The 17,735-nt window shown below is 55.4% G+C and overlaps 5 protein-coding genes across 5 annotated transcripts; 3 read left to right on the top strand and 2 right to left on the bottom strand.

Annotated features, from left to right (window-relative positions):
* Positions 1 to 529: 529 nt before the first annotated feature.
* On the top strand, positions 530 to 5,999 carry P170DRAFT_353651 (transcriptional regulator SIN3; the record flags this gene model as incomplete). The annotated part of the gene is made up of 8 exons (XM_024843989.1): positions 530 to 630; positions 726 to 793; positions 876 to 1,600; positions 1,623 to 1,723; positions 1,776 to 2,499; positions 2,567 to 3,058; positions 3,210 to 5,315; positions 5,373 to 5,999. The coding sequence occupies 8 exons, from the start codon at positions 530 to 532 to the stop codon at positions 5,997 to 5,999; spliced, it is 4,944 nt and encodes a 1,647-aa protein (XP_024706057.1).
* A 1,153-nt stretch (positions 6,000 to 7,152) lies between these two features.
* On the top strand, positions 7,153 to 8,897 carry coaT (acetyl-CoA hydrolase ACH1; the record flags this gene model as incomplete). The annotated part of the gene is made up of 4 exons (XM_024850753.1): positions 7,153 to 7,295; positions 7,353 to 7,593; positions 7,648 to 8,613; positions 8,670 to 8,897. The coding sequence occupies 4 exons, from the start codon at positions 7,153 to 7,155 to the stop codon at positions 8,895 to 8,897; spliced, it is 1,578 nt and encodes a 525-aa protein (XP_024706058.1).
* Positions 8,898 to 9,471: 574 nt separating this feature from the next.
* P170DRAFT_474313 (uncharacterized protein) lies at positions 9,472 to 9,878 on the bottom strand (the record flags this gene model as incomplete). Its single annotated transcript, XM_024853119.1, has 3 exons — positions 9,472 to 9,505; positions 9,583 to 9,707; positions 9,786 to 9,878. The coding sequence occupies 3 exons, from the start codon at positions 9,876 to 9,878 to the stop codon at positions 9,472 to 9,474; spliced, it is 252 nt and encodes an 83-aa protein (XP_024706059.1).
* Positions 9,879 to 13,047: 3,169 nt separating this feature from the next.
* On the top strand, positions 13,048 to 15,465 carry btgE (putative cell wall glucanase (Scw11)). Its single transcript, XM_024852196.1, has 2 exons — positions 13,048 to 13,394; positions 13,443 to 15,465. Exons 1-2 carry the CDS (start codon positions 13,223 to 13,225, stop codon positions 15,224 to 15,226), a joined length of 1,956 nt encoding a protein of 651 aa, XP_024706060.1. The 5' UTR covers positions 13,048 to 13,222; the 3' UTR covers positions 15,227 to 15,465.
* A 724-nt stretch (positions 15,466 to 16,189) lies between these two features.
* P170DRAFT_474315 (uncharacterized protein) lies at positions 16,190 to 16,636 on the bottom strand (the record flags this gene model as incomplete). The annotated part of the gene is made up of 3 exons (XM_024853120.1): positions 16,190 to 16,204; positions 16,289 to 16,372; positions 16,511 to 16,636. The coding sequence occupies 3 exons, from the start codon at positions 16,634 to 16,636 to the stop codon at positions 16,190 to 16,192; spliced, it is 225 nt and encodes a 74-aa protein (XP_024706061.1).
* Between the last annotated feature and the right edge of the window lie 1,099 nt (positions 16,637 to 17,735).

Here is a 17,735-nt window from a genome sequence, read left to right on the forward strand (position 1 = left end):
CGGAGCCGGTGATGACGTGCACTTTCTGTCCCTGCCGCCTTTCCCACGCACCAATCAGCACGCCCCTAATCACACCCGGCAGAATCCCGGAAGAACAGAGAAGCCGAAGGGCAACGCTAGGCCTGCATCGGGGTTAGCGCCTCCTGAGGCCCTCTCCGCCTTCTCTCTGGAGACCATCCGTGATCGGTCGCGCGCAAACCATCGTCGTCAACCAAGTCTGCTTGCCTGCTGGCTGTGCTCCCCCCCTATCCCCTCGCTCCGTGAATCTTCTCAGGCCTTTCGCTTTGTCTTCTGTGGGACCCTCTTTGTGACTGGCACAGTCTCCCCCAGGTCCAGTGATGTCGCTGTGAAATGACTTGGAGACAGAGAACTCTACCGTGCGACAAGGAATAACAGATTCAAAGCTTGCTTTTGGAGTCGTCCACCGCCCGCCACCTTTTTTTCACCGTCAGACTTCTCCCTATCTAGACCCCCCTAGAGCCTCTCTCTTGGTGTTACCAGCGTCTACCTTCTGGTTCATGCACAAACCATGAACTCCTCTGGAAATGATAACTGGCACCCCGGTGGCCCTCCAGCGCACCCGGGGATGGACCAGATGAACCAACAACCTCGCCCATTGGGCTCGTATGGGTAAGTGGTCCCGGTCCCGCCTCGGCTTTGCGTTTGTATACTGTGTTTAAGGCCATTTGGAAAGCTGACTCGGTCGTCTTGTGCCCGCTCCATAGACAAAACCCGCCGCCCCAGCAAGGCCCGTCCGGTCAACCCGCGGGGCCTGTTCTCCCACCTCCAGCTGGTTAGCAGTCCTCCCTTTGGCTCCTTTGGAGAATCTTGTCTTGTTGGTGCTCGGTTTGGCTGACCTGACCTGCTTTTGCCAGGCCCCTATCACCCTGCGAGCCAACCGGCCGGCCACTCCCTCCCGGGGCTGGCAGAACTGAGCCAGGGCCATGCCGGTCCCCATCAGCCTCCCGCATATGGCCAACACCCTTCGGCGTCCTCGCATAGCGCCGGCCACTCGCTGCCTGGCATCGGCCAGGCTATGCAGCACCCGTCTCCCCAGACCATTAACCGAGAGCGGGAGCGCGACTCCAGAGAGCGCGAGCTGCTCGAAAGACACCGTCAGGAGGAGATGGCACACAGGGAACGTGAGCAGCGCGAGCGCGAGCGCGAACAAATCGAACGGCAGCAGCTGGAGCGACAGCGCGAACAGCAGCATCACCCTGTGCAGAGCCACACCGGGTCGATCCCCCTGCATCAGCCTGTCGCTTCCAAGGTGCCGAACTCCATCCACGGGCCCAATGGACTCCTGTCGAACTTGGGTTCCAACCCGCAAAACGGCCCTCAAGGGTCGATGCAGTCGTCGGGAGCTCCTGGCTCACTCTATGGGCCCCAGATGCCGCATGGCGAAGGCACTCCTCGGTCGTTCATGCAGCATCCTAGCGGTCCTCCTGGACAGCCGATGCTGGCTTTCAATACCTCCGGTCCTCAGATCCCGGGCAATGTGGCTGCCCTTGCGCAGGGTCAGCAGCCGATTTTGAACGTAAGTCCGCCGAGTCACTTGTGCAGTTGTGGACCCTGCCGTTGTTTCTGGGAGAAAAAGCAAGTTGTGCTAACTCCATATCCAGGATGCGCTGAGCTATCTGGATCAAGTCAAGGTTCGCTTTGTCGATCAACCGGACGTGTACAACCGGTTTCTGGATATAATGAAAGATTTCAAGAGCCAAACGTAAGCATCGGCCACTGAAGGGTGGGGAAAGATTGTTTCTGACATGCAGCAGCATCGACACACCCGGTGTGATCCAACGCGTTTCATCGTTATTTAACGGACACCCAGCGCTCATCCAAGGTTTCAATACCTTCCTACCTCCTGGATATCGGATTGAATGCGGAACCGAAGACAACCCGGACGCAATTCGGGTGACAACTCCCTCTGGGACGAACACCTTAAGTATGCCGCGGACTCGTCACTCGCTGGAGGCTTCTGGTGAGTTGGGACCGACTAGTGCCATGGGGCCTCACGGACGCCCCGACTTCTTTGACCAGTCCCGCCCCGGCTGGCAGCAACAACCCCAACACCAACCACCCCAGCAACCCCAGCAACAGCAGGGAAACCTTGCAGGTTCGTATTCACCAGGGTCACGCATGATGGGACCTGGCATGTTCGGACAACAGAGCGGCCAAAACCAGCCCCAGGAGCATCATTTTGAGTACCCCACTCAGCAAGAACAGCAAGCTGCGGCTGGTGCGGCGGCCATGGCTCACCAGCAGGACCAGCGCGGTGTGTCGCAGCTTCAGGGCGCAGCTTCGGCTGCCTCTGCCGGTCTGGGACGTCCCGGTTTGCTCCAAGTGTCTCCTGCCTCGGCCCAGAATTCTAGCTTGAACCAGCCTATGAATAACCTGGCAGGCGTCGGCTCTGGCATGCTTCAGGGCTCGCAAGCAGACTTAAACAAACGCGGACCGGTTGAGTTCAACCACGCGATCAGCTACGTAAACAAGATAAAGGTTCGTTTACCACGAATTGACATCGACAGGCTAAGAAGGCTAATTTGTTCTTTCTCTCCATTCACAGAATCGCTTTTCGAGCGCCCCTGAGATTTATAAGCAATTCCTGGAAATACTACAGACTTACCAGCGCGAGTCTAAACCAATCCAGGACGTATACGCTCAGGTGACTCAGCTATTCAATACTGCCCCGGATCTCCTGGAAGATTTCAAGCAGTTTCTCCCCGAGTCCGCTGCTCACGCTAAACAGCAAGCTGCGGCACGTCAAGCTGAGGAGGCTGCCGCCGCTGCACCTATGAGCAACCTGAGAGGTGAAGGCAACTTTTCTAGCGCCGCCACTCTCCCCTCTCAAACCCCCAACCGTGATGTCAAGATGCCTCCTCTTGGTCAGTTCAACGTGAAGGACTCGGGCAAAGAAGGCAAAAAGCGTCGCGGAGGCCCTGGTGCCCCAGCTGGCTTGGGCTCAGTCTCAGGGCCTTCATCTGCAGCTGAAGCTGCACGCCTGCCTGATGCTCAGAATGGTCGAGCTCCAGCCATCCAGCCTGGTAACGCCAACAAGGTGAGTCTGATCTCGCGATGATTCTTCTCCTCGATCCTTTCCCCATCTTTGTCAGGATCTGCGATTGTACCCCTCTTCTTCGGAAGATCCCATCTCCGCATTCACTCTACTTTTGTTGTGAATTTGTAGAAAGGCTAACGCCGCTTTGAAGCGAACCAAGGTTCACCATCCCAAGACAGCACAGGCAGATGCCCCCGCTGTCTCGCCAACTCTCGTTCCCGCCCTCCCTGAACCTATTCAGCCTACTTTCTCGTTGACTCCCAGCCAAGAAGAGTTCGCCTTCTTTGACCGGGTCAAGAAATACATTGGCAACAAGCAGACTTTCAATGAGTTTCTCAAGCTCTGCAACCTGTACTCTACCGACCTCATTGACCGCCACGTCCTTGTGAAGAGAGCCGCAGGTTACATTGGTTCCAATCCCGAGCTTATGGCGTGGTTCAAGCGGTTTATGCACGTTGACGAGCCCGAGGACAAGATCATCGAGCCCAAGCCTAGGGTTGAGCCGGGCATTGTCAATCTGTCCCACTGCCGGTCCCTTGGACCTAGCTATCGGCTCCTGCCGAAGCGCGAAAGGCAGAAGCCGTGCAGTGGTCGCGATCAGCTCTGCTACAGTGTCTTGAACGACGAGTGGGCTTCTCACCCGACGTGGGCCTCGGAAGATTCCGGTTTCGTGGCACACCGCAAGAACCAATACGAGGATGCCTTGCACCGCATCGAGGAGGATCGTCACGACTATGATCACCATATCGAGGCGTGCACGCGCACCATCCAGCTCATCGAGCCCATTGTTCAGCAGTTCCTGGTCATGTCGGAGGCGGAGAGGGCCGCTTTCAAACTTCCTCCTGGTCTTGGTGGCCAGAGTGAAGCGATTTACCAGCGCGTCATCAAAAAGATCTATGATCGACAGCGCGGAGAAAAGATCATCCAAGAGATGTTCGAGCGGCCTTGCCATGTGCTTCCAATCCTCCTGTTCCGTTTGAAGCAGAAGTCCGAGGAATGGAAGGCGAGTCAGCGCGAGTGGGACAAGATCTGGCGTGAGCAGATGCAGCGGGCCTACTGGCGCAGCTTGGATCACCAGGCCATTGCCAGCAAGGGCATCGACAAGAAGCTCTTCGTGGCGAAGCACCTCCAAAACGAGATCCAGAGCAAGTTTGAGGAGGCCAAGAACCTCCGCAAGACCGGATTCCAGGTTCCCAAGCATCAGTATGAGTTCACCTTTGACGACCCGGCTGTTCTCATCGATGCCACCCACTTGCTGCTGACCTTCATCGACCGCAACTCCGCTGGATTCGGAGCCGATCCGCAGAAGGTTACGAACTTCATCAAGGACTTCATTCCCCTCTTCTTCGGCATGGATCGGGAGTCTTTCCATTTGTACATGAATGAGGTTGCCAGCGGGACTTCGCCGATTGACGAGGGCGACGACGAGAGCCTGGCTGCGGAAGAAACCTCGACCCCGCGGGTTCGCAAGCCGGTGAATGGCAAGAAAATCGACCTACTCCGTGACGTGCTGGAGCGTCGCAGCGAGAAGGCCAACCGCAGCGAGAAGGAGGGTGGCAGCAGCGCTCCGGCCAGCCGCGATGGCACCCCGGATGCCGTTCTCATTCCGTCGACCCCCATCCCGGATCCCACCGAAACCTTCGACGTGGCCGAGCTGAAGTGGATGGAGCACCCGGGACAGGGCAACTTCAATCTGAAGCGGGAATACACGTTGAACGAAACCTACGAGAAGAAGGTTCACCACCTGTACTCCAACCTGAACATCTTCTGCTTCTTCCGCACCTTTGAGATTCTCTACGCGCGCCTGCTCCGCATCAAGTTGCACGAGAAGGATGCCCACGAGGACGTCCGTCGTGCTCTGATGGCCAAGCCTGCGCAGGAGCTGAACCTGATCGACAAGATCCCCACCGACTTCTTCTACGACTGCGAGCCCACGGCCAACTTGTATTCCCAGGTGGTGCGCATGTGCGAGGAGGTCATCAAGGGCGACCTGGAGCCGGTCCATCTGGAGGAGACCCTCCGCCGGTATTACCTGCGCAGCGGCTACCAGCTGTACAACCTCGAGAAGATGTTCACGGGAATCGCCAAGTTTGCGGGGGCCATCTTCAGCGGCGACGCCAAGGATCGCAGCTCAGATATCATCAGCCTGTTTTTCAAGGAGCGCGAGAAGGAGCAGACCACGCATAACCAGGAGATCCAGTACCGCAAGCAGGTCGAGCGACTGATCAAGGACGGCGATGTTTTCCGGATCACTTTTGTAAGTCTCCCTCGAATCCCGACTGGTCCCTCCGAATCTAACGCGATCATCCTACAGAGCCCTACCAGCAAGAAGTCATACGTCCAGCTCCTGACGCCGGAGGACTCGACGCTGGAGAATGCCGAGCTGAGCCAGGAAGCTCGCTGGTCGTACTACGTGTCGGCCTACACCATGCGGGATCCCACCGAAGGGGTGCCGTTTTCGCAGATGCGCATGCCGTTCCTGAAGCGGAACCTGCCGGCCAAACTGGAGCAAGAGGAGGAGTACAACCGGTTCTACCGGCCGTTGGTGCACCTGGACGGACTGATCATTCGCATCTGTGCCAACAGCTACCACATCCTCTACGAGCCCGGCAGCTACGACTGGTGGTGGCGGCCGATTGCGGCGTCGGACGAGTCGGGCGACGAGGCGGCCAAGGAGGCGGCGGCGGTCAAGGAGCGACGACGGGATCGGTTTACCGAGAAGTTTGTCAACAACCCCAGCTGGGCGCATGGATTGAGCAAGGATCAGGTGGACGAGTCCAACCAGCGATTCCGATCCTGGATCAAGGGCAGCGAGACGGAGGAGAGTGGTACCACCGCGCCGGATGCGCCGACATCCGAGAAGCCAGAGGCGGACAACAAGGACGACACGGAAATGGCGGATGCCGAGCCCGTCGCGGCGGAGGCTAAAGAGCAGCCGTAATCCTGCGGGATCTTGCACGATTGACATACTGCGAAGGGATCCGGCGGGGATAAACAGCCGGGGGAAATGATGAACAGAATTCAGGCGTTCGGGGATTGCGCTTTATTATTTATTTATTTATCTGTCTTATTTTTTTTTTCTTCTTTTTCTGTGTTTCGAATCAATGCACATGGGCATGAGCTACTTTGCGTTGTGATTTCTACTTATCGAATGAAGCCCGACCATTCCGAGCGAAGGACGAGGCCATTCGAGGTGTCGGGGAGAACGGGAAGGACTGGGATGCGTTCAGTGTGTACTTGACTACATGTACTCTAGGAGTGTGACACGATTGTTTGCATGATATTGTAATTGTTTCAGCGGGAAACCTGCAGACTAGACGAAAGCTCCGTCAGGCCGAAGGGCTTAACCGATACCGCCCGAGACTGCGCCGACGGCGAACATCCGGCGTTCAGTCGGCTGCATTGGATTGGAGAAGGAGCATTCTTTCGTTTCTTCTCTTTGATTTTCGTTTGTATTTATTTAAGACCTAGATAGAAAAGAGACCGATAAAAGAAAGAGAGACTCGGTCAAATCCAGTCTGCCTCGAGTGTTGAGCTCAGCGTGACGTCGAGACTTCAGGCCGAGTTTCCGCCGACGTGACGTCACAGGAGGGTCCTTTTTTCCTTTTTTCCTTTCATTTTATTTCCACTGCACGACGGAGTAGGTTTCTGCTGCTGTCCGGCTGTGGAGAGCTGTGGAAAAGTCTGTATTGCCCTCAGTCCCCCTCGGTGCGAGTCAATGGCAGGCAATTCCCTCTGTCCAGATCAGACGGTCGACTGAATAGCACGATGTAGAGCAACTACTAACTAGTACCTCCTGGATAGGACGATCATGCACGTAGCTCACCACCAGCCAATACCGTCCGGCTGATTGCAGTATTACAGCGTATCACTTCCCTTCTCCCGATCGCAATCTCCACTGGAAAAGCCGGGGACGTGGCGGGGGGACGTATTTCTATCGCGGAGCTGCCCATCCGCACGCTTCCTTTTTCCTTCCTCTTCCTCTTCTTCTTAGACACTCTCCCCTCTTCCCTTCCCTCCCTCTCTCTTTATTCTTCTACATACCTCTCTTTGTTTGTTTCTTCTGTCTTCTTCTGTCCTGATTGACCCTCACAATGTCTGCTTCTGCTCTCCTAAGGAGCCGCGTTCGACGCCCCTCCTACCTCAGCAAGCTGGCCAAGGCTGAGGACCTCGTGGATCACTTCCCCCATGGCTCGTACATCGGCTGGTCCGGATTTACGGGTGTGGGTTATCCCAAGTATGTTTCCCCTGCCTGATCCTGATCCGAGGGAATCGACAAGCTGACTGCGTCCAGGAAAGTTCCCACCGCGCTGGCCGATCACGTCGAGAAGAACAAGCTGGAGGGACAGCTGAAGTATACCCTGTTCGTCGGGGCTTCGTCGGGAGCGGAGACCGAGAACCGCTGGGCCCGGTTGAACATGATTGAGCGTCGCAGCCCGCATCAGGTCGGCAAGGAGATCGCCAAGGGTATCAACTCGGGGCAGATCAAGTTTTTCGATAAGCATCTGAGCATGTTCCCGTCGGATTTGGTCTACGTATGTATCCGGCGGAGTGCAGACACTGGGTACAAGCAGGGCTAACCCGTCTAGGGCTACTACACATTAGATAAACCGCGGAACAAGCTGGACGTGGCGGTCATCGAAGCCTCGGCCATCACGGAAGATGGCGGCATCATCCCCGGTGCGTCGGTGGGCGCCTCGCCCGAGCTGGTGCAGATGGCCGACAAGGTCATCATCGAAGTCAACACGGCCAGTCCCTCGTTCGAAGGTCTGCACGACATCGCACTGTCGGACCTGCCGCCCAACCGCAAGCCGTACCTCATCATGGCGCCCGAGGACCGCATCGGCACGCCGCACATCCCCGTTGACCCCGAGAAGGTCGTGGCCATCGTCGAGTCGGACTACCCGGATCAGACGCAGCCCAACGCGCCGGAGGACGCCGGCTCGCAGGCCATCGCCACCAACCTGATTGAGTTCCTCAAGCACGAGGTCAACCACGGTCGCCTGCCCAAGAACCTGCTGCCCATCCAATCGGGCATCGGCAACATCGCCAACGCCGTCATCGGCGGCCTCAGCAAGGGCGGCGCCGACTTCACCAACCTGAAGGTCTGGACCGAGGTGCTGCAGGACTCGTTCCTGGACCTGTTCGACAGCGGCAACCTCGACTTCGCCACGGCCACCTCCATCCGCTTCTCGCCCGACGGCTTCAAGCGCTTCTACGACAACTGGGAGCGCTACGCCGGCAAGCTGCTGTTGCGCTCCCAGCAGGTCTCCAACTCCCCCGAGATCATCCGCCGCCTGGGCTGCATCGGCATGAACACCCCCGTCGAGGTCGACATCTACGCCCACGCCAACTCCACCTGCGTCATGGGCTCGCGCATGCTGAACGGCCTGGGCGGGTCTGCCGACTTCCTGCGCAGCTCCAAGTACAGTATCATGCACACGCCCAGCACGCGACCCAGCAAGACCGATCCCACCGGTGTCAGCTGCATCGTGCCGTTCTGCACGCACATTGACCAGACCGAGCACGACCTCGACGTGGTGGTTACAGAACAGGTACCCCTTCCAGAATTCCCATTCCGCAATTGAACCAATGGCTAACGATATAACAGGGTCTCGCCGACGTCCGCGGCCTCTCGCCCCGCGAGCGCGCCCGCGTCATCATCAACAAGTGCTCGCACCCCGACTACAAGCCCATCCTGACGGACTACCTGGACCGGGCGGAATTCGAGTGTCTGCGCAAGGGCATGGGCCACGAGCCGCACCTGCTGTTCCAGGCGTTCAAGATGCACCAGAGCCTGCAGGAGAACGGCACGATGAAGATCAACAGCTGGGAGTAGGCATAAAACGGATGTTCGGGTTGAACTTGGGAGGAATACGGAGTATTATATCATCTAATTGTTTGTTTATGTTGGTCAATTACTTAGATAACTCGTTATCCGAATCGAAATATCAAACATCTGGCTAGAATATACTTTTGTAGATATCTAGTTTTGTAATCGGAGATCATTCGAGTCAGGCGAGGCGGGGGACGGATAGATCCACATTCCGTTCTATCAATCGTAGCATTCCGATTCAGATAAGGTGCATCTTCAAACTTGGATCGTTTCAATGCTCTGGTTTCCCCGGAATGCGGGATAGACGGTGGAGTTGGTATGTGTGGAGACAGTATACTACTACATAAATGCATGACCGAGAACCATAATGAATATAAAACGAATACAAATATCTACCAAATAGAAAGGTAAAGGTAACAATGAAATAGAATCCAACAGGCTAAAAAAGCACACCCAAAACAGAAAAGAAAAGAAATCAATCAATCTCGTAACCCGTGAACCTCCTCTTCCTCATTCTCTATAGAGCTTGACACTCACTCCCTCTCCATAACTCCATGACCCCATGAGCTAAGAAATCTTACTCCGGCCGTCTATACCCCCCACCGAATATCCTACACCAACTGATGTCAGCCAGCCGTAAAAAAAAAAAAAAAAGAAACATGAAGAGGAAGAAAGAAGGGAAACCAACCGATTATACAAAAACCCAAACAGCCCCGCGGAGTCCTCGTTGCCGCGCTTCGCCCACCCCGAGTCCACGTTATATTGCTTTACGTCTTGCAGGCCGGCGAAGAGGCCGCGGCCTGCTGTGGGGTGCTATTTTATATGTTAATAAGGTGATTGGGGGGAGTGGGAGGGGGTATAGGTTAAGAGAGACGAGAGGAAGGGACGTACTCGATGAGGCGCTTGCTTCTTCACCCACAGGTCGGCGCCGTAGTCGTTTTGTAGACGCGCCTGGGTGGTTGTGATGGGGGTTTCTTTGGGCATTTTGGTTGTTTCTGGTAGATTGGTAGACTGAGGATGTGGTTGGTAGAGTCAAGTCGATATAAATGGACAGATGGATGTATAGACAGAGGTATGAGTATAGGTATAGATAGGCTGAGTCACCTCTGATGCGTATATATGATTGAATTGAATGAGATGATCTATAAACAAGAATAACACAACAACAGTCTACAGCTTATATACACCCACCACTCCCAATACCTACCTACCACATCCATCCCAACGGAACAGAAACTCCCATCAGATCCGAATCGCATCACCTCACCCCAGCTACGATCCAACCCGACCAAACCAACCTCTACTGGCACAGCATCGTATCATCGCCCCCGGACAAAGCAAAAAGCTCGACCGGAGCATCACATGGGGAGATTTACAGCGCAGGAAGACCCCACTCGGCCAATGAGAACGGGCCCATAACAAAGAGGATCGGAAAAGACAGGCGGGCTAGCGCTCAGACGGGATGGTTGGCCTGCGCCGCGTGGAAAGAGAGGCTCCGGATGGGTAGGTAGCCAGGTGGTGATGGCGATGGCGTGGTTGACATGGATGCGATGGGATGGATGGGATGGGGTGATGTGTGGCATGATTGTGATCCTGCGGCGGTGGTGTGGTCGGTTGGCGGTGAGCCGAACACGATCAGCACAGCTCAGGTACTGTTGTTATGGCGGGTATATAGTCTGGGTACGTCGGTTTTTTGCCTGAGTTCTGGTTGTTTTTCTGGGTGTTCTTTTTGTTTCGTGGACGTGTTTGTGGGGAGTTGGTTGGGGTTCTTTCTTGGTTCTTTTAAGTTCTTTCTTATTGGTTCGGTCGGGTTTTATTCCATTTCTTCGGTTGGATATTATTAAACATTTTCCTGAACTCTACAATATTCTATTCTGATTATCATCCCGCCTGGCAAACCTTCGACTCCAACCCCTGTACTCGGAACCCAGGTCAGATCCCACATGGTGACAACTACGCCTCACCAAGAAAGGGGTTCCTCCCAGGCTTATTTTCTTTGATTTGAGCCCCATGCAGGGCTGACTGACAGGCAGTCTGACTCGACCGGAGGATAGGGGTCTGGCAACGTGTCTACAGAACCGGGTTGGTGCACTAACTATACGAGGCGACTTAGACGGAGGGGCCATTGACAGGATGGGAATAGACTCATTGAGTGTAGCAATACGAGATCCTTCAGTGCTCCGTTTTCAAACAGATCTGACGAGATCATACGGAGTAGTTTAGTCTGTCTTAAGGATTAATAGGATTATCATCTGGGCGATGTTTACGACGTAGTGATTCCCTCTTGATTGACCCTCGACTCGAGCGCCTCGATAAATGCTAAGAAATAACGGAGTCAACTGAATCCTGCCACTGCCCGCACTCAGGGGCTGGCTGGCTGACCTCCATCCAAGACATGTCTAACTTCCATCAAACTACCCGTAGTAAACCTCATCACTATCGAATTCTAACTCCTAATGATATACTCCGTAATCAACAGACCGTTAGATTCGACTCCATCGGTAGTGGGTAGTCTTTCCAAAAAAAGAAAGAACGAAAGAAAAACTCAGGTCAAGCCTCGATCAGGGGCCGCAGTGGAGGAAAGGAACGCAAGTCGGGTCGAGGCCTGCTGATCTTTGAGATCAATTCAGCACCGCAAGAATAGCAAGCTGGCAACCCAGATGACAGGTGCGAGAGAAAGAATCAGGGTTCAGGGTTCAGGCAGAGCCATCAGCCATCAGCCACCGCCACCTGCAGCTCATCTCATCGCATTCTTCGTCGGGGGTTCCTTGCATTTTGTCTCCATATTCCGGGCGATCGTGTGCGCCACGACTCGATCCCACAATTCATTCTTCAGGGTCAATACTCCGTCGCGCAGAGACATGGCGAATGAACGCCGAGCAGACATCGACTCCGTCTCTCCAGGTCGGGTCTCGGCATTTCAGCGAGCCCTGAAGCCGGTAGATGGAGGTCCACCGGAACGCCACGGCGTGATTCTCATTCATTTGGGTTGATTAAAGTCTTCAGAGTCTGGATGCCATGGAGGATAGAATTGCGGACGTTCCCAGTCCAGAACGAACAGCCGGATGGATATTTGCTAAGAGAAAGGAAAGGAAATGGCGATCGGCTGGCGCGGAGATGGTCCGTGGATGGGGACTATTGCCAATTATTTTGGTGGCGGTTTCGCTGTTGGGTTCCTTTCATTACCCACGCCGACTGGGTACGGTTACATTTGCTGCCTACCAGGCATGTGCGGGGACTCGTGATGAGTCGACTCCCGGCCCAGGGCGAATCTTATATATCCGACCGCAGGGACGTTTCATGGCGCAAGGTGAGACGCCGTTTGGCCTCAGATGATTATTGAGGAGGATGCGGTGCATTCTCAATCTTGGATACCTGGGCAGTACCTGACTGTGTTTGCCGTAACGACTAAAGGCTGGTGGTAAACAAAAGGACCAAAGTTGGTCGAACCAGAAGGTGCGGGTGGGGCGGCGGAAATTAAAGCTGCTACTGCACGGCCAATCAGCGGCGGCAGGGACCCTCCAGCGACCCAAATCCAAGCCACGCCCCACTCGCCTGCATAAGCGGGGAACTCTAGGGGTGGACCAATCCCACTTTCCTGACCGTCTTTTGGGTTCTATTATTATTGGATTTTATTCCTCCATGAGACTGCGCAGTACTACTCCGTACGGCGAGGGGTCGCTAGAGTTGGAACTCGAGTGCAATTAATTTGGAGATGCGCTTGCCCAAGCCTTCGGATAGGGCGGTTGGCCCAGAGTTGGATGATATAGCGAAGTAGAGTGTTATATCACTGGTCAACTGACGGGCGCTACCTCTGGAAGTACGACAACTCCGATGTTGCAACCATGCAGGACAGCGTAGATGGAGGTTACCTACTCAATATACTGTAACTCCTCGGACCAAGAAGTGGCAGCGCAAGGACTGAGACACGACAAAGACAAAAAAACACAACGAGGACCCCCACCGCCATCCGCGCGGTGCACCACCAATAGCGGGCGGCCGGTGCCTGACTAGCGGGGCGCCAACCCATCTTGAGGCTGGCGTCCCCCTGATCGAGCAGCGATTGGGGCCAGACGTTCTGATGCCAACCGACAGGGGTTCGCCCCCGTCCATCGCTTTTTCTTCTTCTTCTCGTCGCTTCCCTTCTCCTCTCCTTCTCTTCCCTTCCTTATCCCCCCGCCAGTCAAGATCAAAAAGAGGCTCCCGGCCCTTTTTCCCTTCCCTTCTCCAAGTCCTTCCTTTCGGTTGATCTTGTTGACCACCGCTTCACTCTTTCAGCGGGCATTCTTTGATTACATCTTTAATCCACTCTCCATCCCTCTTTCATCATGAAGGGTGCTTTCCTGGCCACCGCCGCCGCCCTGGCCGGCTCCGCCATGGCCGACGTCGCGCACATGCGCCGTCACGACTCGCTGCACCAGCGTCGCGCTCTCCAGCCCGAGCCGGAGGAGCAGTGCGGATGTACCACCGAGGTCATCACCTACTACGGCAACCCGACCTGTACGTTGACTTGGGTCTGACTATCATGAACACAACTAACGAGACCAGTGGTCCCCATCATCGAGTCGACCTCCGCCCCCGTCGAGCCTACCTCCGCTCCCCCCGCTCCCGAGACCGTGACCTCCGACATCGTCACCACTCGTCACTCGACCAGCTACACCACCAAGACCGTGGTCGTCTCCGAGTCCACCCCGGCCGGCGTCGAGCCCACCGGCACTCCTGAGCAGCCTGCCACCACCGCCCCTGCTGGCACCCCGGAGCAGCCTGAGCAGCCTGAACAGCCCGCCACTGGCACTCCTCAACAGCCCGAGCAGCCCGCTACCACTGCCCCTGAGCAGCCCGAGCAGCCGGCCACCACTGCCCCCGCGGTCCCCGAGCAGCCTTCCTCGTCCGCTCCCGCTGCCACCCCCGAGCAGCCGGCCACCACGGCCCCTGCCGCCACTCCTGAGCAGCCCGAGACCCCCGCGGTGACTCTGCCCACCCCCGGCGTGACCAACTTCCCCTCCACCGGTACCTTCACCGTCCCCGCGACCACCGTCACGGTCACCGATGCCACCACCGTCTGCGGTGCCACCACCACCGACCTCCCCAGCGGTTCCCACACCTACGGTGGTGTGACCACCGTCGTCGAGACCGCCACCACGGTTACCTGCCCCTACGCTACCGTCAAGCCCAGCGGCTCGACCGTGACCAGCGTCATCGAGACGACCACCTACGTCTGCCCCACCCCCGGCACCTACACCATCGCTCCCACCACCACCTACGTGCCCTCCAGCACCGTCGTGGTCTACCCCACCCCGGCCACTTTCACCCCGGGCACCTACACTCAGCCTGAGCAGGTCGTGACCGTCACCCGCACCGACATCTCCTATGTCTGCCCCTTCACCGGCACCGACGAGCCCACTTCCACCCCGGCTCCCGCTCCCAGCACCCCGGCTGCCCCCGTCACCACCCAGCCTCCTGCTGCTCCCACCACCTCGGCCGTTCCCACCACCCACGCCGCCCCCTCGTCTAGCTCCAGCTCCCAGACTCCCGTCCCCACCGGCGTCAGCGGCAAGCAGATGGGTATGACCTACTCTCCCTACACCAACGACAGCAACTGCAAGTCCAAGTCCGACATCCTGTCCGACATCGCCGTCATCGCCGAGAAGGGGTTCTCCCACGTCCGTGTCTACTCCACTGACTGCAACGGCCTCGAGTACGTCGGTGAGGCCGCCCGCAAGCACAGCCTCAAGATGATCATCGGTGTCTTCATCGACGGCAGCGGCATCTCCGGCGCCCAGGAGCAGGTCACCGCCATCGCCAAGTGGGCCGAGTGGGACCTGGTCACCCTGATCGTGGTCGGTAACGAGGCCATCCAGAACGGCTACTGCAGCGCCTCCGAGCTCGCCGGCTTCATCACCTCCGCCAAGTCCAAGTTCGAGGGTGCCGGCTACTCTGGCCAGATCACCACCACCGAGCCCATCAACGTCTGGGAGCAGAGCGGCTCCGCTCTCTGCAGCGCCATCGACGTTGTCGGTGCCAACATCCACCCCTTCTTCAACGCCGAGGTTGACCCCAAGGACGCCGGTACCTTCGCCCAGAAGCAGGTCAAGATCCTCAAGGGCATCTGCAGCGGCAAGGACGTCATCAACCTGGAGACCGGATGGCCCAGCCAGGGTGAGGCCAACGGTCTCGCCGTCCCCGGTACTTCCCAGCAGGCCACCGCCATCAAGGCTCTGGTTGAGGAGGTCGGCTCCCTGTCCGTCTTCTTCTCCTACTCCAACGATCTCTGGAAGGATGCCGGCGAGTTCAACGTCGAGCGCTACTGGGGATGCATTGACCAGTTCTAGATTTTCTTCCATTGATGTCTAGGATGTGTTCAATTGTTTATAGGTTAAGGATATATGTTTGGAGTTTTCATTTCGTGTGGTTGTGATACCGCCCTCTTGGAGGTTTCTTTTTTCTCATTTCATTATCTTCTCCAATACATGGTTTCATGTAGTAGATATCTTTTATTTGACGTGTTCACTGACTGGTGCATCCATGTTTCTTTTTGTCAATATGTACTGTACATGCTAATTATTACGAGACTGATTCTAGTGTTTGATTGTAGAGTAGCCAGTAGCCACTGTAGAGACCGATCGATCGGTATGGCAATGCATCAATGCTCTGATTTATTGGACATAGGTGGCTTAAATAGTCTGGCAGTTCGGTCTAATAGCGATATAGTGATACTGACCATTGTTATCGTGATGTCATGACTCCACTGAAGCAGACCCAACTTTCTCCTAATTAAACAGTGAACTTAGAATAGGATGGTTACTGTTATATCGAAGATTCTTCTGTTCAACCTGAATAAATACATGCTATTAATCATCCACCCCTCACTCAACCCAGACAAGCCCATTCTTTACCAGCGATATTAGTCACTTGAATACATACCCAACACCCTACCTAGACTTAAAAACCAAGCCATTATTAGATCATTATCTCTAAACCCCCCTCCCGTTCTACCGAAGTAGGCACTACCTGGCCAACAAATCCTTGAAAGCATTATTCACTAGCTAGCTAGATACGTAGTAGGTAAGGAAGTCAATAAATACAATACACCGTTGAAAAGAATCATTCGTTCCCGCCCTCCATCTCACTATCCTATTTGTCTGTCTTGATCGATCCACCACCTCGATTGATATTATTTATTCCCCCAGGTAGGCATACAAAACGCAGTCGTGGTCATATCACCTCCTTGTAACTCACTCCTCATCATGACGATAACAGACAGCACAACGCTCAAGAGTCAGAGCAAAAGAAGCTTAGAACCGGCACAGCTAGATCAGACAAGAACATTAGCATATCATACGCCCCAGTCATAGCCACATCCAGTACCGACTCATGAAAAGGACATGACATACCTTATCACTGCCACACGTCATAGGCGGACAGCAGGCGAACGGCGAAGTCGTGACGTTCGTGCATTGCGACTGGGTTTGAAGTTTCTATATTTTTCGTTCTTCCTGTCAGATACCTATCTTGCTGGGTTTATTTCGTTCTGTTTGGATTCTCCGTCGAAGAGAAATTCCAACCTTCGAGGGTCGAGGGAACGGAGGGGTAGAGGGAAGGACGGGAGGACATACACCGATACAGCTCTTCAGCGAGTCGCGCGCAAAGACCTCGGAGTCGCGGACGACGGAGTCGGCGGGACGGGCGGCGCCGAGAGAGGCGAGGAGGGCGATGGGGAGGAGGGTTTGGAAGAATTGCATTTTGTTCTGGTTGTGAGAGTGGTTGGTGGAGAGTCTGGTCTGTTGGACAGGAGGGTTAGTTTGGTTCAGAGAGTTGACTTCACTCGACTTGGTTGGTTGGTAGTCAAGGAGATGGGATGTTATGGGATGGATAGATCGAGATCAAGAAGGGAGAGAGGGGTATAAACAAAACAAATCAAAGCAAACAAAACAACAGAGAGATCAGCGTACCTAGATTTCAGATGGTGGGTAGATAGGCAGACAGGCAGGCAGGCAGGGAGGAAGAGACACGGGGTGAAGTGAGATGAGATGAGAAGTCAAATGTAGACCAAACGGCAGACGAGAAGAATCCGCTCTTTATACTCGCATGTGCCTCGACCTGCAGAACCACTTACTCACGACCTGATCGACCAGCTCCTGCTCGACGGAGGACTGGCTCCGTAACCTAGCAGCTGCTAATTCACCCTACTCCCAGGTACCACCTACTACCCCATGCACCCAAACCACTACGTAACTACTCCAGACCAGACCAGACCAGACCAGCTCCACGAGACAATCAACCCGACACAGCCCGAATATTAATAGCAATGACTGCAAACAAGAAAACGAGCGAACACGCAGAGCCAAACCACATCATCCGAAACCGCAATCGACGGGATCTACGCTCCGGAGACAGCTTATTGGCCGGGTGCCTGGGCTGAAAGCTGTGGTTATCAGGGGGACTGTGGGGATCGTCGGCCCTGGGGATCTGCGGGTTGCGTGGGTGGCGAGAGAGGACTTGGCAGGATGCTTTGTGAAAACGAAACGAAACTGGAGGATATTTTGATTTAAGGGGGTTTCCGGGCTGGAGGGCTGGGTTGACTCACCTACCTACCTGCCTGCCTGTAGCGACGGGGATGGGTAGAATTGGGTGAGAGAGAGGGAGAAGGCAGGGAAGTGAGGAACGCAAACACAGAGCGTAATAGATGCGATGCCATGTCATGCAATGCATCTCCACCGTCTGTATTACTCCGTACTCGTCTGTAGGGACAGCCAGCGCAAGAGTAAGGGGTACTCCTCATGAAGTAAGGATTGACATCTCCAACTCAGAGACGCAGGTCCATCCGACGGAGCTTTTGTT

The sequence above is a fragment of the Aspergillus steynii genome, assembly GCF_002849105.1.
Source record: "Aspergillus steynii IBT 23096 chromosome Unknown P170scaffold_3, whole genome shotgun sequence".
Classification (NCBI taxonomy): domain Eukaryota; kingdom Fungi; phylum Ascomycota; class Eurotiomycetes; order Eurotiales; family Aspergillaceae; genus Aspergillus; species Aspergillus steynii.

Excerpts from the sequence above, each read along its gene's own strand:
- btgE (XM_024852196.1), top strand. The coding sequence starts at position 13,223 with ATGAAGGGTGCTTTCCTGGCCACCGCCGCCGCCCTGGCCGGCTCCGCC. Across the intron at positions 13,395-13,442 it reads CTACTACGGCAACCCGACCT|TGGTCCCCATCATCGAGTCG; the intron begins GTACGTTGACTT and ends TAACGAGACCAG.